This window comes from Tetrao urogallus, assembly GCF_951394365.1.
Source record: "Tetrao urogallus genome assembly, chromosome: 1".
Classification (NCBI taxonomy): Eukaryota; Metazoa; Chordata; class Aves; order Galliformes; family Phasianidae; genus Tetrao; species Tetrao urogallus.
The window spans coordinates 139,322,429-139,341,346 of record NC_136813.1 but is presented as its reverse complement, the minus strand read 5'-3'; the positions used below and the strand labels follow the sequence as shown (position 1 = coordinate 139,341,346).

At 39.1% G+C, this 18,918-nt stretch overlaps 2 protein-coding genes across 2 annotated transcripts in view; both read left to right on the top strand.

The window, feature by feature from the left end:
- The window catches only part of PAH (phenylalanine hydroxylase), a gene marked incomplete at its 3' end in the record, with an annotated part of 35,774 nt that extends 28,164 nt beyond the window's left edge, over positions 1-7,610 (top strand). The window contains 7 exon segments of the mRNA XM_079544536.1: positions 195-264; positions 2,089-2,145; positions 3,156-3,201; positions 3,204-3,250; positions 3,627-3,760; positions 6,796-6,911; positions 7,567-7,610. Of these exon segments, the coding sequence (XP_079400662.1) occupies positions 195-264; positions 2,089-2,145; positions 3,156-3,201; positions 3,204-3,250; positions 3,627-3,760; positions 6,796-6,911; positions 7,567-7,610 (514 nt within the window).
- A 5,430-nt stretch (positions 7,611-13,040) lies between these two features.
- LOC306944080 (tyrosine 3-monooxygenase-like) overlaps positions 13,041-18,918 on the top strand; it is a gene marked incomplete at both ends in the record, with an annotated part of 29,133 nt that continues 23,255 nt past the window's right edge. Inside the window, 3 exons of the mRNA XM_079532519.1 lie at positions 13,041-13,133; positions 14,995-15,178; positions 17,353-17,441. Coding sequence (XP_079388645.1) covers positions 13,041-13,133; positions 14,995-15,178; positions 17,353-17,441 — 366 coding nt within the window. The remainder of the gene's footprint in view (positions 13,134-14,994; positions 15,179-17,352; positions 17,442-18,918) is intronic.

Genomic DNA, 18,918 nt, shown 5'->3' with positions numbered 1-18,918 from the left:
ATTATTTCCTTCCATGAAGAAAAACAAATAACATATCCTTCCTTTGACTGATGTATGATAAAACCACTGAAAAGCCACAGAAGTGCAAACCATCTCAATGCAGGAAAAATTTACTCCAAGATTCCTGAGCATTATTTGCTCATGGGAGTGTATTTCCTAAATTAAATTTACCTACGTGTCATATTTTCCTGCAGTGATATTTGCCATGAGCTACTAGGACATGTGCCTCTTTTTGCTGATCCCAGTTTTGCTCAGTTTTCCCAGGTAAGTTACTTAGCATTTATACTATTTTTAAAACTGAACACATCACCGACTAGGTAATTAATAGGACAAACCAAGAGCCATGAGGAATAGGATAGGATAGGATGGGATGGCACGGTATGGCATGGCATGGCATGGGATGACATGGTGCAGGATGGGATGACATGGAATGGGATGAAATGAGATGGGATAAGGGAGAATTCACCTTCAAGATTATTGTTAAAGTATGGATGAAGTCAGCTGAATCTCCCTTTCAAAATAACAAATGGTGTTAATTATTTTCCTTGCTTTTTGGTCATCTGAATGTGAAGATTTCGTTCATAATTGATAGGTACAGAAATTACAAATGTCCACAGGTAGTAGGTTCTAAAGAGTTGTGAAGAATCAAGCCAGAAGAGAGAGAACATTGCTATGCTCCTGGCTGAAACTGTATGAAAGTACAGCTGATGCCATGTAGGCTACGAATTATGACTTACTGAAATCTAGACACAAATCACATAGATGATCTTAAGTGCCCACACCCCAAATGTCTGTCTTGTGTGGTTTGCTTTTTACAGGCAAGACTTTTGGGAAAAATTCACCTAAAAACTTCTCTGTAGATGCTGATACTTCTGGGAAAAGTTGAATGGATCATGAATCATATGGGTTATCAATTCATTCTGTAGTCCAAACACTAGAGAAAGTGAAGATTTTTTTTTTTTTTTTTAAGCCATGAAGGAAGCTATTGCAGAGATGTAAAGTGAGGAATTATCTTGCTTGTGAGTGTGGAAAAAGTCTGGAGAAAAGTTTTCTCTTTGGTAATGTTAACATGACTGGAAAAGAAGCCAAACCTCAGGGAAAAAGTAAACTTTTGGCTGCATCTTACCATAAAACAAGAAAAAACAGAAAGGCATAGACAGAAAGATAGAAAGAAGAAAAAAGAAATGCAAGGAAAGGAAGACAAGGAGAAAGACAGGAAGGACAGAAAGCATAGAGAATGGAAGGTCAGAAGGACAGAAAGATGGAGGCAAGGAATAACAACCTTGATGTAACGTCTCGCTCACAGAACAGAAGTTGATTTGATGTAGTTAATTTGATGTAGTTCAGTTTTGCTCTCAGGAAAGGCCTTTGCCAGAATTTCCTTCAAGATAAGTCCTACTGCCCTTCATCTTACTAGAATTTACCATGGCAATAGTTGTTCCAATGCTTTTGGTGTGGAGGCCTGAGAGGTGGATGATTAATTCTTGATGTCCAATTCACCCTGGAGTAAACCGAGAAAGATAACTGGTTACTATGCAGTTTTGCATGGTTGTCTTCTGAATTCAGATATTGCATGCTTCCTAGGAAAGTTTTCATTAGCTCCCAAGTTATAAGCTACCTTTTTCAACTCATGCCCTAACTTTTGGAAAAAAAAAGAAACAACAAAAAAACCCCCAACCAAACAAACACACCTCTCTTTCAAGGCTGCAAGAAAGCTCTTATAGTAAGGACTCATTGAAGAAGAGATAAATATTAGAGGTGTATGGATGTGAGTGATTTATCTCTCTTTGACTATCATTCTCTTTGGTGTGCATTATAGGCTTGATGAAAATTTTGTTTGACCTCAGTGGGTTTTGAAGCAGACTTAAAGAGTTGTGCCTCATAAATGACACTTAGATGGGACTCTTTTGTTCATTTCTGGAGAGATTTCTGCTTTAAAATTGATGCTGCATGATATGAACAAGTCCTGTAAACATTTGTGTGTGGTAGTATGAGATGGTAACATTTAAAATGGGAGAAATTACATAAGACAAGACAGGAAGAATGTTTGCAATAAATGACTTGAAGAATAATGGTTTATTGTTGCAGGAAATTGGCCTGGCATCTCTGGGAGCTCCAGATGATTTCATCGAGAAACTTGCTACGGTAATTTAATAAATGAGAGCTCAGTTCTCCAAGGCACCCTGTGTTGTTTTAATTCTGCTGCCACTGAGGTCACTGATAGAACTCCCATAGAGTTGAATGAGAACTGAGTGAAGTCCATGATTGGAAAACCTCACCCTGAAACACTAAAGATTTTAGTTGCACTTTAGTTGCACTAAAGGAAAATAATTTTGACACCTCTTATTCCAAGTGACAGTTTTGATTAAAAACAGAGGGTTGGTCAAGTCTTTCATCATTACAAACATTGGGCAAGAAGAGACTGAGTGTTACTACACGCCCCTGGGAAAATTTGGAAGACAGCTTCAGTAAAACTCTTCTATCTGCCGGGGTCTTTCTTCTACCCTGCCAAGCAGATAATGTCCTCTGCAGTCAGTGATCCATCTGAATCATGCGCTGGGAGAACTGTGACCCCACATCAGGATATGAATATGAGATTAGTGTCACTAGTGCCAAATCATCTGGGCAGAGTGCTGCATTATCTTTGCTGTTTTTGATAGATGAAGGGGGTTTTATTTGAGCAAGAGTGAGTGTCCCTTCAAATATATAGTGACAGAGCAAAAAGTTGAGTGGGGCCATGCAGTAGGATCTACTATTGCTATAACAGCTCATTTCTTCTGTGATGCTGTAGCCAGACACCCTCTGAGTAAAACAGGAAACATATTTCTATCATCAAAGGTTCAAACTTCAGCTGGGTTGGCCAGCCAAAATGCAATTTTATTGCTATGTTTTCATTGTCTCTGCTCTGCTGACAACTGTAAGCACAGTAAAGCACAACACTGTTTGTCAGGGAACTGAATTTGCAGACACACTGAGTTCTAGCGTGGCCCTCTTAGAAGAATTTCAATCTGTGAAAACATTTCCTGTGTTTATACATTTGTTGTTGACATACGGCAACATTTCAAATAGAAATGCAAATTCTAAACGCATTCAAATTAATGATGTGTACCTGTCATTTCTGGTCAAGAATCATATCCGTATAATTTTCTTGCTAGGTTTATTGGTTTACTGTGGAGTTTGGACTATGTAAGGAAGGTGATTCACTAAGGCATATGGTGCTGGGCTGCTGTCTTCATTTGGGGAGTTGCAGGTATGTTCTTTAAAACAATATTTCAATCATGATATATGGTTCATGCCTGGGTTTTTTAAAATTACTCGAATATATCTTCTGGCTGTCTTTAGATCCTTATTTTGCTTCATACTTCATAGTATATAATGTTATATTTTGTTGAAGTGTTCTATAAAACAATGTGTCAGTGTATTTACATAGAAATGTCTCATAGTTGCTTCTTCCCTATTAAGTTACCATATGATTGGTATTCCACAGCAGCAGTTTTTCCTCTGTAAAAACTGGGGGGGGGGGGGGGGGGGGGGGGGGGGGGGGGGATTTAGGAGCGGAATCTCTCTTTCATAAAAAATTAAAGCATTATTTAACTGAAGTAGATTTCTTACCCTTTTGCTTATAGTACTGTTTATCAAGTAAGCCTGAGATTCGGCCTCTTGTTCTGGAGAACACTTCTGTGCAGAGTTACACTGTTACTGAGTTCCAGCCTGTCTACTTTGTTGCTGAAAGTTTTAATGATGCGAAGGAAAAGCTAAGGTAAGCCAATCATTCCATATATAACCCAATTCTTTATCCAGGGCAAATACAACAGATCTCATTGTTGTAACAGGTATTGGTATGATGGAAATGTTTCGAGAAAAAAGTTGTGCAATGCTCTAGGAATCTAAGGAGTTGTTACACTCAAAATTTTCTCATAGGTAGAAAAGCCATAGGTATATGAAGTCAAGAACTTCATGGTTGCTCTAATTAAGAGCTACACCTGTTTAACCAAAATATATTTAAAAAAAAACCAAAAAACAAAAAACTAAAAACAAGAACCCAGATTAGCAGTCCAATTGCAATGATAATAACACCAGGGGTCAAAGCTAGCAAATTAAGGCAAAACAAGTTTATTTAACAATAATATAGTTAAACTTTGTTATTACATTTTTTTTTCTTGTGTCTTTTCCCTTTTCTTTTCAACTTATGTTCACTCTTACACTTTCTTTTGTGTCTTAAAGTCAACAGTTTGTAGGGGGTGGGGGGTGGAGCTCTCAAGTTATCAGCAGCTCCTGAGGTCCTCAGAGCAAGATTGTGATGCTATTATACAGTATTTCTTCCTCTCTTTCCTGAGGAGGATAAATATGTTTACATTTCCTTTCTTCCTCCTTAGCCCAAGGTCTGTTCAGGGTCTTTTCTAATATGCTTTACATCTTTTTTGTTTTGTTTACATCTTTTTTCTCATCTCAAATTGTATCTGTGAGTTTTTTGTTTGTCTGTTTTTTGTTTTCCCTCAGCTTCTAGGTTACTATGAACACCTAATCAGTGGGAACTTCTGATAGCCTAGGGACCACAGCATCATCTACCTTACCACATGCTACCCTAGCCTGTTCCATTCCCATCCCATCCCATCCCATTCCATCCCATTCCATCCCATCCCATCCTATCTCTTCCCATTCTATCCCATCTTATCCTCATGCCCTTAGGCCTCATTTATCAGCCCTCTAATAGATCTTTATGTTACATCATACTTTAGGGTCTGACTTAATTCACCCTGTACAGCATAACTACTTGATATTCCTGCCTATACAAAAGTTATTAACACTAAGTATTATAAAGCAGAATTTTTCAGAATTGAGCAAAACTGTGATAAATTGGGTAGTAGATACATGGTCATTAGACAACTGATATTACAACTAAATGAAACTAGCAGCAAGCCTAATAACACCAATCCTGAGGCCTCTGTTGTTAGCTTAATACAGAGCCTCCAGCTTGTTGCGAACAGTGTGTTTACAAGCCTACAGGGCTACTTAATAAATCTTTGAGTCATCTGTGACTCAAATACAAATTCAGTTCCAGTACAAGACTTTGAAACAAAAGTCCAGTTTCAGTTCTGGTTCTTGAAACAGAACTGGCTCAGACTGCACTTAGGGTTCAGCTTGGGTTCCACCTCACAGAAATATTTCTATTTTTCTGTAATAACATTATCAACAAAAACATTCCTTCTGGACATTAGCCAAGCATCTGGGGATTAATCTTGTTCACGCTCAATAAATCTTCCACAGCAGATGCTATACAGGGACTTGTCCCAGATCTGCCGTCTCTATTTTTCTTTCTCTCTTCCACTTTCTCCCATTTGCAGATTAACACATACCAAGACATTCACCTGCCCCAGGCTCCCTGGTGCTATGTCTTCCTTGCTACCTCCCCTACTGTTTCCTCAGTCATCATTAACCTGTAGCCTCTACTCCTGCCTTTTTCTGTGAGGCAATACTTGAAAAAGATAATTTTCTTCTCTGGATTATGCTATTAACATCCTGCATACAGTTTCTATCTTCACTGTGTACTTCTCCAGGTGAGGAAAAGTCTTACTCTAAAGAGAAAAAGATGTTGCCTTACTCTATAGAAAACTCCTTACTTTATAGGTTTTATTGCTTCTTTCACTTGTTTCAAAATAGAATTGGAAAACTGGTTAAATAGAGGTGAAGATGTTGTTTCAGTGCCTGTGTTGGTGGGTTACAGGTGTGTGTGTGTGTGTGTGTGTAATAGAACACCTCTCTGAAAAATTATGAGGTTGACCTGAAATATCTCACCTAGAGGTATTCATCTTCTAACAAGGATCTTACTTGCAGCCAATATTTAAGAAGACCATCTTCTAAAGAGGACCTTCTCACTTAGTAAAGCTGAACTGACAATACTAAATTCTTTCATTGTAGTCAGTGTAATCGTTTTTTGTTGTCACACCTTGTAGCCTGCTCACACTGAACTCTATTGGAAACAATGGCCTTCTCTGATAATAATTAGGGCTAAACTGAGGAGCAATGTAGAAGTGGCATCCAACATATTTCACTGTTCTGGGAATATGGGATTAACCATGCTGAGTCACAGCCTATACAGTGAGGCTTCAAAATCAACTCTTGTTCGCTTTCTTTCCTCCTTCAGCAATAACTTCAGTAATCTGAAGCAGATATATAAACCAGTATCCTGCTGGGTCCTGCAAAGAGCCTGGAACAATAGCTCTGACCATCTTTTCCCACTCAGCTCTCCCTTCTACAATTCTGTGGTACTGCAAATTAGTGTTATCCCAAGATACTTAAATCTTAATGTTTCTGCCATGGAATTAACTATTTTGCAGCAGAGAAGGCTGAGAATAAGGGTGGCAAAGGCTTCACTTCACTGACTCTTATTTTTCAGTGACCTGGGAACCACTACCAACCATGCCAGAAGTTTGCCTGTTCTCTGATATTGCAGGAGGCATAATATGATAATATTTGACTTTGCTTTCCAGAAATTGTAGATGCGGATCAGGATTTTGCATTACTGAAAGGAAAATGAGATCTTGCTGTTTGACAAATACTGATAGCTATGTAGCTGTCCTGTGTCAGAAGTGTAGAATAATTAGATTTGTCAGGAAAAACTAGAGATGGTAAGGACAAATGAAGATTCAAGTGTGTTACAGAACACCATCATCTCACTCATCAGGAATTTCAGTTCCTTCCTCCCATCATCAGCAAATGTACATGCCAACTGAGAAGAGTTGCTGAAAAATGGAACTTTTCACATTTGCATGTGTTTTTGTATTTTTGCCTCAGGAAATTTGCCCAAACAATCCCTCGTCCTTTCTCTGTTCGGTACAATCCCTACACCCAGAGGATCGAAGTCTTGGACAATGCAAAGCAGCTGAAGAACTTAGCTGACACTATCAACAGTAAGGAACTATGGCTCTGTTAGCCTGAATACCTCTAAGCTCAAATCAGAAATAATAACCACAAAACAGATTTTGTCTTTGCCTTTTATGCTCTGAGCTTGACCATGATCAAGCATCAGATATCTTTTATTGCACAAAAATTCCTTTCTAATTATAGACAAGCTTCAAAATAGCATTTCTAGTTGACCATAGTTAGTTACATCTGAAATATCCATTTTAACTGGAGGTGCTAGGAAAACTCAGAGGCCCTGTAATGGTTTCTGATCTGTGTCGCCGGGTGTTTTTATTGAAGAAGAGCAGTTTGGCTTATTTATATATTCCTTTTTTGTTTCTAGTTTTCTCACGATACATTTTTTTCCTAACATTGGCTACCCTGCCAAGAATCAGCATTCCTGATCCTACAAGCCAACCTTGTATGACTAATGAAAGTGAAGGGCTGTCTCTGAAAACTGTGGGTTTTTTTTTTTGTTTTTTTTTTTTCCCCCAGGGAATGAATATAACTATAAATATAAATATATACTGTATATAATATATTATATACTGTTATATAAGTATATGTTATGTAGAGTATACGTTATATACTGTTATATAATATACATAAATGTTAGAAATGAACTAGCTGTAGGACTAATTAGTCTGATTATTTTCTTTACAGGTGAGATGGGGATCCTCTGCAATGCCCTCCAGAAGATCAAATGAAGATTTTCTGTAACTCTTGCAAATCACTGGCTACATAGAAGAAGTCGTGCAAAAATGCCAGTCTTCACTTAGCTTCAGTTTATTATCTTACTGTGTACTGCATGCCTATATCATATATCTCAATTATCATTATTATTATTATTATTATTTTGGCCTTCAGACACTAATCCATTTTTTTCTCATTAAAGCCTAACAATAATCTTAGTACTGGGAATCTAGGGAAACTCTCCACATATATCGTAACAAAATTATCAGAAGGGGGAGATCTCCACCATGCAGTGCTACGGCCTGTTACAAACATGGGGTTGTGTTACCACACTTGGCCCAGTGACAGAATAACAAGGAAAGCATCCAGGCAGGTTTTGAATATCTCCAGAGAAGGAGACTCCAAAACCTCTCTGGGCAGCTTATTCCAGTACCTATAACTGAAAAGAAATTCTTTGTCATGCTCGTATGGACCTTCCTATGTTCCAGTTTGTGCCCATTGCCCCTTGTTCTGTCACTGGCACTGCTGAAAATATCCTGCCACATTCACTTGATATTTATTGGCACTGATTTCCCCTTGGTCAGTCCATGCTGACTGTTTCTAATAAACTTCTTCTATTTGCTTAGAGATCCAGAATAAACTGCTCCATTACTTTCTGGGGGATGCAGGTGAGGATGACTGGCCCGTAGTGTCCTGAGTTCATCTTCTCATCCTTTTTGGAGACTGGAGTTATATTGACTTTCCACCATTTTTCAGGCACCTCTCTTCCATGATCTTTCATGATAGAAATAAGTTTTGCAATCAAATGCTGTCAGCTCTGTCAGCTCCCTCAGCACTTGATGATGCATCCCATAAGGGCCCATGGATCTGTGTGTGTCATTTGCCTAAAAGATCTCTGATCAGATCCTCGTCAACCAAAAGGAAGTCTTCCTCTCCCCAGACTATCTTCAGAACCTGGAATTCCTCAGAGGAATTCCTAACAGTAAAGACTGAAGCAAAAAAGATGTTCAATAACTCCACCTACTTAGTGTCCTTTGTTTTCAAAGCACCCACCTCATTCAGCAGAAGGCCTACATTTTCACTAGCCTCCCTTTTTGCATCTGCCATTCTTAAAGAAATCTTTTTTGTTGCCATTGACCTCCCTCACCAGATTTAATTCCAAGTAGGACTTAGTCTTCCTTGCGTCATTCTTGCATGCCTGAAAATGTTTCTATATTCTTTTTTCCATAAGCTCTTAGACAATCCATGTCTCCTGCCATCTTTGCCTGATTTCTTGCTCTTAAGGATGGATTGATTTGAGCTATGGGAGACAGAGGTTAGCTCTGTCCAAGTCTGAATGCTTTCAAACTCACACATGCTATGTTTCAAGACAGCTCCTAAATCATTAAACTTTTTAGATTTTCCTTCTTTCCCCTGCTTGTACTTTAATCTTCCTCTTTTGTTAAAGCCCTTTTTTTCCCTGCCTGGAGTATAGATTGTCAAGCAGCAAATGGAAGTGGGGGTATTTCCAGCTTAATCCAATGGATGAGTCACAGAGAGATAAGAATTTTGCTGTTCAGAAAGCTATTTCTGTACTTTATCCAGTAACTTTCACTCAAGGTAGCGAAATGCTCTCTTGGACCAGTCAACATTGCATAATCCCTCTCCATAGCTCTCTAATTGAAAGTGTGAGATCAACATTTGCAAATTGAACATTTGGAACTGAGTGGAGCAAACCAATCCAGAATATTTCCAGCTTTAAAGTATATTGCATTATGATACTAAGATGATTAAAGGGTTATATTTCAGTTAGAAGATCCAAACATGGATGGGACTTTGAAAGTCCTTAAGTCCCATACCTACTATTGTGCTACTCTTGTATTTTTAGTTTGAAAATCAATGGAGCTTCCATGTAAGCATCATCCTCTCGGAAGACAGAAAGTACAACTGTTTCCATTATATTTACAGTGAGTAATAACACTGAATAAAGGATATAATCTGGAATCTTTTCTATAGAATTATGCTTATGCAAAATTGTATCATTTTGGTGCTTTGAGGTAAGACTTTTTAGCTCTGTATCTTTTTTTTTCTTTTTTTTCTCATGACAATATCTGTTTAGTGTTTTCAGTCTTGGTTGGCATGTATTTTCAGGGTCAAAGTAACCTATATTTTAATATCTTAATAAAATGGAATCCCTAATGTAACTCTTTTTCAGAAAAAGACAATTGCATGTGAGGGATGAAATCTTTCAGACTAACCCTCAGGCTGCTTTCCAAACTCCTCTGCTTTTGATCTCTGTTATGTGTGACAGCAGTAGTAAATCTACAATGATACTGAGAACCCAGGAGTCGTGGTTATTTTTATGTGCGGCTAGAATAGTTTAAGGACACTGATGCCATAATTGTGGTTCTGTGTCCTTTAATGCAAGTGCAAATGAACAATAACTTCAACCAAATCTGCTCACCAAGACTCAGAGATGAGAAGAAGTTAAGTGCTCAATATTTTAAAAGTAGTAAAACTATACTGAAAATAGATTTTCCTTGCAGAAAAATATTGGCTTTAATGTGACTTAAATAGTACAAAGTAAATTGCATATGAAAGTGTATTCTTACTGAACCACTTTTTAATTCCATGCTTTTTGTTTTATTTGGAAATTGTAACTTTTCCACACATGTTGATCAGAATTAAATATCCAGGTAAGAAGGAAAGACCATTTGATGTGAGCTCAAATGGAAAAAAAAAAAAGGCTATCTTGGGGTGTTGAGTATCACTCATTCTGACAAGACTATAGAGCTTTATGGGAAACTGAGATAAAAAAAAGAAAATTCTCTTGATGTATGTAATCATCTAGAAATATGCAGTAATACACTGATTACTTTACCTTTGCATACTCTGTATATCTTTGTATGCTTCTCTAATTAACTTATCCCTAGACCACCAAGTGGAGGCACTTGCTTCTATCTCACCATGCCCATCTTCAAGCTTTGCTTCAAGTGAACAAAGAAGTCTTCCCATGAGGTCCTCTGCCTTTTCAGTAACTTCAACCAAGATCACTGATGGTGGTGGAAGAAGCAGTGATCAACACATGTTACACATGGGCATGTGGTCTCCTCTGGGCTTCTTAAGATGCTGGCAGACAGTACCATTTCAGTAGAACTGTTTTATTCCTCAAAGGATGTCAAAATTCTTGGAAGAGTGCACAAGAGTGCATTCTTTTAAAGCCTGTATCTCTACTCCTTCATACTAAGCTGACAATTGGCAAAGAAGACTTTTAATGTTAAAATTTAGCCATTTAAATTAATCTAAGTAAAATAAATATTAGCTCTATATCTCCTTATATGGATAGCACTGAGTTCATACATGGTGGAGAAATTCACGGTGGGAAAAGATGAAAAATGGGCAGGTTATCTGTGGTGATCAGTCATGGCTTCCACCCAGGATCTGCACAAGAGAGTAACACACTATTTCTTGAGTAGGAAAAACCAAGTTTCTATAAGAAGTAGCTGTCTGTTCCTATAGGAAGGGATAACACACTGTGCTTCTTTCCTCACGTAGAACTGTAGCCTCCAGCCTAAAACCTCTAATTCTATACTCCTAGAAGTCCTAAAAAGTGCTGAAAACAAAATTCTAGGAGTGGGATGTGATGTGCAGCAATCAAACTCTATAACCACAGAGTAGTCAAAATGCAGGTATGTCTAATCAGCACTGTGTACATGCCAGATGCAAAGGGGGTATTCCAACCTAGCTTGCATACCGGAGGGCAAGAAAAGTACATACTTTAAAAAACAAGCTGCTTACGTATGCATTAGATGTTCAAGAAAATTATCACTCAAAAAAAATTACTCATTATTACAATGAGTACCCAGAATGATTGACATCCCCCCCTACCCCAAGTCTCAGTTCTTTTACACATGCTATCTCTCGGTTGTTGTTTGATGGTCTTTTTGATGAAGGCCTGGGTCAGGTTGGAGGACACTTGGCTGGCTCTGGTTTGTCGTCTCATCAGCTACAACTCTGTTTACCAATCCACTGCTTCTTTGTTAATCTGTGGTTTACCATCCTACTCTGCTGTCTCGCATTCCAGAGATGGGAAAGCTAGCAATGTTATTTAGAAAAACAGGCACTAATTGTCTAGGTCTGTAGAAAAGCATCTGTTACTGGCAGTGAGAAACCAGCATAGCAAGCTCAAATCTGTATCTGTCGATTCAGCACCTCATGAAGGTGAACTTTTAACCTAACTTACTTTCCTTAATTCAGATGTCCTACCAAAGCAGACTTAATGTGTGGCATTATGTGTGGCATAATCATGACATAATGTGTGGTTCCTTTCAGGGCCTGCCCCAAACATGATTCTAGGTGGCTCTAAAGTGTTCACTAGCTGGGAAAGGACATGCTACTACCTAGAGAGTTATGCCACTCTGTATTGGATCTTCCACGGCTGCAAAGCTGCACTGCAAGCTTTTGTCTGTACTGATTTAATGGGTAGCTCACGACTCCAGTCTGGCTCTATTGAGAAATCTCAATCTGTATGCAAGAACATTCTGCTTTGTGTTGTACAAGCATGTAGAGATGGGAATCTATCTGACACAAGAATGCAGAGACAGTCATAAGAGTCTGCTGCTTCTCTCTCCTAGTATTTATGACCAGTGCCTTCAACATGCATCTCAGGCCCTCAAGATTTAATCTACAGTGCAAGGACTCAGAAGAGAATAGGCTGGAGTATGATATCTCATGTCATCTATTATTTGAGACATGCCTGTGACTAGGATGTGGGGATGTATGCATCCATTCAACTTGGAGAAGCCTAGCATGGGTTCAGACAGTCAGATTCATCTTGGCTTATTCATCTGCACCCAGCCTTGCCATCACTGCTATGGGAACATGACAGTGGAGAGAACACGAGAGTGGGAGGAGGCTCTCCTCCCCAGAGCCTACTCCCTGCCCCTATCTCCTCTGTTCAATCCATTTTACAGGCAGAGTTAAGGCTGGTGCTTTCTTGGGCTTTATACGGGCCGCTATGTCCCTTGAGACATGACTTTGGACAGGGATGGGGTGTTCAGTGCCGGGAGCCCTGGGCAGACTACGGAGAGAAGAATACCCGAGCCCAGAGACCGGTCGGATTCAGCACCTCAGCACCTCGGACAGCGACTAGCACGGCTCTGCCCGCGGGCCGGGCGCTGCCGCGGGGACGGAACTTCGCAGTCCGCTGCTTACCCTTCTGCTGAGCCCGGACTGTACTACGTCAGGATAAACCAATGTTCTTCAGGGGCAATGAGATTTACCTTCAACAGCTGAGGCAGTAGAGAACTTTCCAGTGCTGTTTTGGGCCATTTGAGAAATGCAGGGTGGTTATGGTCTCTGCGGGGTAAAAATCTAGTTGCAGCATGTCTAAACGCTCTGTTCAAAGATAAATTAATCACTAGGGTGTGAGATCCAGCCAGGATCAGATAAGGGAAACATCAGAAATGGCTGCATCTGCAAAAGAAGGACAGAACTCAGAATCCAAAAGACAGAGGCTTTTGGATTCCAAGATGACTTTCATAGGGGTTCAGTATGGTGTAACTTGGGATAGGAATACACAGGTGCTCAGACCCAGAAACATATTTACAGACTTCAAGGGATGTCATGCTATGCAGGAGAAGAACTGAAATCCCCTTGTGCTTGTCCTACCAGCAGTGAGAAGGAAGTTACCCTGGGTTTTTAAAGAGTTTATATTACTGCAAGAAAAATCATAACAGAAATAAGTTGCAACACAGAAGCTGCCTAGAGGCTGCACTCAGTCTTCGCAGGGGTAGAGCAGAACAGGTCAGAGATTGTAAACAGGAAAAGCTCGAAGGTAGGCAGTGACCTTTTACTGGCTCAGATCTCCCTGCCTGTCCCACAGTTGCATCAGTTTCAAGGAGACATCACTTGGATTTGGCTAGGAAGTGAGAGAAGAGACTATTGATTCTCTGGGAGGATGATAGTCCAAACTGAAAGATGTAAATGGTACTCAAGCTAATTGCCTATCCACAAAGGAGCCCATCTCTAGGGGGAATGGCTTGCAGGCACCTTCAAACAGAGTGGGTGGGCCCCACTTTGAAGTTACCCAGAAGAGGGGGGTTACCTTGGGTTCTTGCGCATAACCTACGTAGGTGGTTTCCCTTGATGTGTCTGTCATGGTCAACATAAATGACCCTATATCTAACCCACCATCCACACAGACCCACTGTATCTCCAGTTCCATCAGAATTCCTGGCCATTACTTTGGGAGAAGCACTCACATCCTCAGTCCAATTTCCATTGGACATCTCACAGCTGCAATCCACTCCCTTGGCTCCCAATGAAGATTTTTTTCTGAATGACCTCAGGCCAAACGCAAGAGTCCGGTGAGGAGATGTGTAGTGCAGAGTCCCTAAACAGGCAAGGTAGTCTTGACTCCAGCAAGGCGGATGACAGAGCCACTCTCATACTGAACTTCACCCTCTGCACTGTAAAGAAGACTGAGCTCTCTAAGGCAGCTAGAGTCTTTGAGGTACAGACTGCACTTTTCACCTGTTGTTCCCTACCTCCACAGACCCACTTCTACTGTTCCTATTGCCTTCACCTCTCCCATTCTGCATCTCCATCTCTCTCGCCTTCCTTTCTCTCTGCCTGCCTGTGCTCTCCACCTGCTTTACTCCTTCCTTCTTACTCCTGTTGTGCTACAGATGCTCAGAGAGCATGAATGATTTCTCTAGGTAAAGAAGGAAAATTTTCTGAATGGAAGAAGCAATTAGATAGTTATTTAGAAGAATCACAATTCTATGCAAGAGCATATACCGGTCTGTTTCTTCTTTCTATCAGTTGTGGTGGTCAACTATGACAGAAAAACAGGGCAACATTTGAAGTACTTAAATGTAGGGATGTTAGGAGCCAATGATTTTTTTTTTTTTTTTTTTTTTCATATTTGGCAGGAAAGACAGAAAATACAAGAGCTGTAAATCACAGAGGCATTATGTATTCTAAGAGCATGAACTATCCTTACAAAGTGCTCACTCTTGTCTGAGAAAATGAATGACCCAAAATTAAAGCATTGTATTTGTTACTTATTTCTAATTATTTGCAGTTATTTAATGATTATGGTGCAATTACACATCAATAGATCTGCTTCCATTCTGCTGGCTCTTGAGAGTTACACTCATTTGTTATTTCTGCACAGATGAAATACTGCAATCAACAATATCTCATCTTTCATCTCTGTCTCCTTCTACCTAATTCTACTGTGTTTACTCTAGCTCTGCCTGTATCTTCCTTCTAAGCTGGGCATTAGTAGACTTCATTGCTTAACATGTACTTCTTGCTAAGATCTTTTTTCATCACCTTTTAAAGACATTGCAGAACTGTCTCTAGACTTGGCTTTTCATATTTTTGGAAAAGCTTCATCATATTAACATCTAGCTCTTGCAGATGTTTGAAACTGAGATCCATCACTTTGAAACCAGGAGAATCAAAAAGCTCAAGAACTCTGCTGATCATCTTGATATTTTTGTTGAATGTGAAGTTCACAGAGCTGATATTAGTCACCTTATCACATCCTTAAAGAGAGTAACAGAGGATGTGAAAACTGGCAATGAAGACAAAAGTAAGAACCATATGCATATGCTAATGCTGTTTTATTTGTATTTGGAGTAGTTTTTTTTGTTGGCAGTTCTTTTTCTGAGGTTGTTAATTACCTTTAGCTCAATGATAATAACTTCATTAGACTGGAAAGCAGGTGAGCATGCACTTTTTTTTTTAAACATGTGTGACTCATTTCCCTGGGATCATTCCGGCTGCTGTGAAAAGGAGGGCATTTTGGCATTGTCAAATGCCAAATTTGACAATGGAACAGAGGTGAGAACAGTGTTCCACAAAGAGGGAAATGAAAAGGAAAGAGTGGCAAAATAAGAAGCTCAGGAGAAACTGGAAGCACTTCAATGACAGGAAACCTGTGGACTGAGAAATGAGAGCTTGGAATAGAACTGACTGCAGACACTTGCTGGGAATGCAGTAATGTGGCAGAGAGTCTGAATGTTTCTTTTGCTTGTAGTGTATGGTGTTGATTTTGCTAAAAATGAGCTGTAGATGTCTGTTTATTGTGCCCAGGCTGCTGCCATTTGGCTCCAGTAGGACTCTCTTGAGTTAGATTGCTCTTCCACTGAAAAGAGCTAAATGCTACCTGCTGGAAAAAGCTTCCAGAGTGTAAGAGGAAGAGAGGATCAGCAGAAAGCCTTGAGGTAGTGGTCTCACTGGTAGAAGCAGGTGATGAGCTTCTTGTAAAATGCTGCAAGTGGCTACTCTGCTAACAGCCAGTTGAATTACCATAGCAAGATGGAAAAGTGTATCTGTCAGCGATAAACTGCTCTTTGTCTTGTTTACAGGCAGATAAGGAATGAATGAGTACAGGAAACTATTAGAAATTGGGAATGTCAGAAATGCCCCTACTAGATGAGAGAGATAGATTGACTCATGGTTCCCTGAATATGAAATTGCTTTCAAGCTTCCAATACTTGCCAACGCCAGGCATCAATCCTCAGGGACCTTTTAGCTAATCCAGTTCTGTTTGGACACCTTTAGGTGTTTCATGATATTCACCTTCAGGCTAGTGATAAGAGACAGTCCATTCTGTCTTCAGGGACTGCAGGGGTATCAAAAGGATATTGCTGTCATCAGGGCAAGTGGAGAGCCAAGCTGGCTTTGGAACTGAAGGAGTGTCTCTTTAGGATTTCCTTGGTAGCTGAGAGATTTGTGCTCAGAAGAAATTCTTCATTTTAGATTTGCTGGAACTAGGATCTGTGCTTAGCATGGTCTGTTAAAAGACTGAGAAAAAAAAAAAAGTTGATGTAAGACATCTGTCGGACTTGTATTTCTTCCTTCTTATTGCAGCATTGCCTATTATTGCATGAAAGAACTGAAATTTCCTAAATTAATGTGCTTTTCTAGCTTTACACTTCAGTGCTTGGGTGTAATTTAATAGGGCTAAAGCTGGGTTTGTCATTCAGTACATAGATACCTGATCTCCTCTTATCAAGTATCAGATTCAGGTGACTCCTAAAGGTCCTTTTCTCAGCTACAGTGACAGAGTGTGGCTTCAGCATCAGTCTGATCTCAGAAAGCAACATTAACTTTGTATTTCTTCTGTGGTTTTAAACTTAGTTAATTATAAATGCTGGGATTTAAATTAAAATTAGTACTGTATAAATATTCTTTTAATCACCTGAGAAGTTCCTCACTTCAAGGGAAGGAAACTGTTGGAAATTCAGCTAATGCCTTATTTATTTTCCTGGGGGGGGGGGGGGGGGGGGGAAAGAAAAAGAAAGAAAGAAAGAAAAAAAAAGTAATATTCTTGGCCTGTTTTGTTTTGAGAAATTAAATTGCTGATCTCACTTTTAACAGTATGAAAATTTAAGAATACTGTTTAGACAAGATCAAAATATTTTTGAAATCCAAAATGTAGAACAAAATTTGTTGTACTGTTCCAAAAAGAACATCCCATTTGATGTAAGATGAAATATTTTTGACTTTAAAGATTATTTCTCCTAATTAAAACTGGTAGTTTATCCTTACAAGTTAGTTTCAGATCATTTTTTGTCCAGTCCTACAGCTTGGTCAGCAAACTGAAACTCAGTTACAGATGTACAGTGATGCATAGTTGTGAATATTTATATATTCAATGATGAAAAGAAAATTTGTAATCATCCATATAACTTCTGCTTTTTATTTCTTTCTTACGTTACTTGATCCTATTTAATTTAATTCTTACTTCTTTCTCTATAGTGCCCTGGTTCCCCAGAAAAATTCAAGATCTAGACAAATGTCACCATCTGATCACCACGTATGAACCCAGTTTTGACCATGGTCACCCTGTAAGTTTGATGTCACAGTTTGTTTTCCAAAAGGGAACGTTCTTTAGGGAATATTTTCGTTTGTTTGTTTGTTTGTTTGTTGGGGAGAATTTCAGTAGTAAGAGAACACTCTGGAAAAACAAGCAAAGAAGAGCCAAAAAAAAGGCTGATATTCAGTGAAGTTAGGGATTGCAGAATGAATAAATTAACAAGAGAAGCTTATCGGCCTTGATTCACCAAGGTAAACATGATTATCATCATTTCAATTTTAGTCTTTAGCTTGTGTTTTCATTTCATTGTTTAATTAAAATAAAAATCTCTATTTTATTATTTTACCCCTATTTTCTTTGAAGTATACCCACTTTCTACCATTTGGTCCATCTAGACTTCAAGTTCCTCGGTCTTCCACATTTTGTATTTCCCATGATTTTATTTTTCAAACACTTAATGTCTGCATTTCTAAATTTGTATATGCCAGAAATCTCAGTCAAGTGCAGATGTACAGTGGACAATAATGAAGCAGCAAAGAGCTAGTTGCTAAGAAATACCGTATTGTCAGATTCCACAGAGAGAAGTATGATGCCTGAACTTGAATACACTGTTTAGACAACAAATAAATCAGATACATGGCAGCACAGATTCATGGACATAATTCTGGAACTAATGTTTAAATGTGACTGAAGAATCTCAAAATATCTAGTGATTTCAACTGAAATAATCAGGTAAAATTTAAATTGGAAGCGAGTTTGAAAGACTATAATTCTTATTCACATTCATCTTTTCCCAAGGTTTCTGGAGCCGGAGTTTTGACAGTATTTACTGATAATTTTCTGTCTGCAAAATATTGTTACAATGATTGTTATGGGCTTTCCTTTGGATTCAGGCTTTAGGTATTCATTATGAGTGTGCCACAAACAGGGTTTTACTTGTAACAGATTTGTGTATGTACTCAGACCTGTAACATCTGCATGGTGCCAGGCTCTGCTTCGTGTGGTTCAGTGCTTGAGGTTAGAGGGGTGAGAGTGGGAGCTGTGATGGCTGAAGGCAGATTCCAGAATTTGCTTTTTTTTTTTTAATCCTAGTTTTGTGGTGGTTTATTTTTCTTCTCACAAGATAAGGACTCTATAGGATTTCTTGCTGTTTTAAAACTTTCAAAGTGTTTTTTACAATGGTGATTTCCATTTTGTTCTGGGGACTTTCTCACCATACCAAAATCTGTGGAGGAATGGTTCAGGCTCTCAGCATGCCCCTTGGTAGCCCTGTTCAGCAGGTAGGTGGGATAACTGAAAACTAGGCAGATTCAATGATGATTTTTCATGAAAGAAATAGGAGAAGGAATTCTGCAGACACCTCCCTGCTGCTTACTTTGCCAAGTGAGCAGGAACTGGAGCTTATCAGAACTTCAATTTAAGCATCTCTTTTGAAAAGGACAAAGGAAAATGTAGGAGTAGGACTTGATGATCCTTATAAGTCCCTTCCAACTTGGAATGTTCTGTGA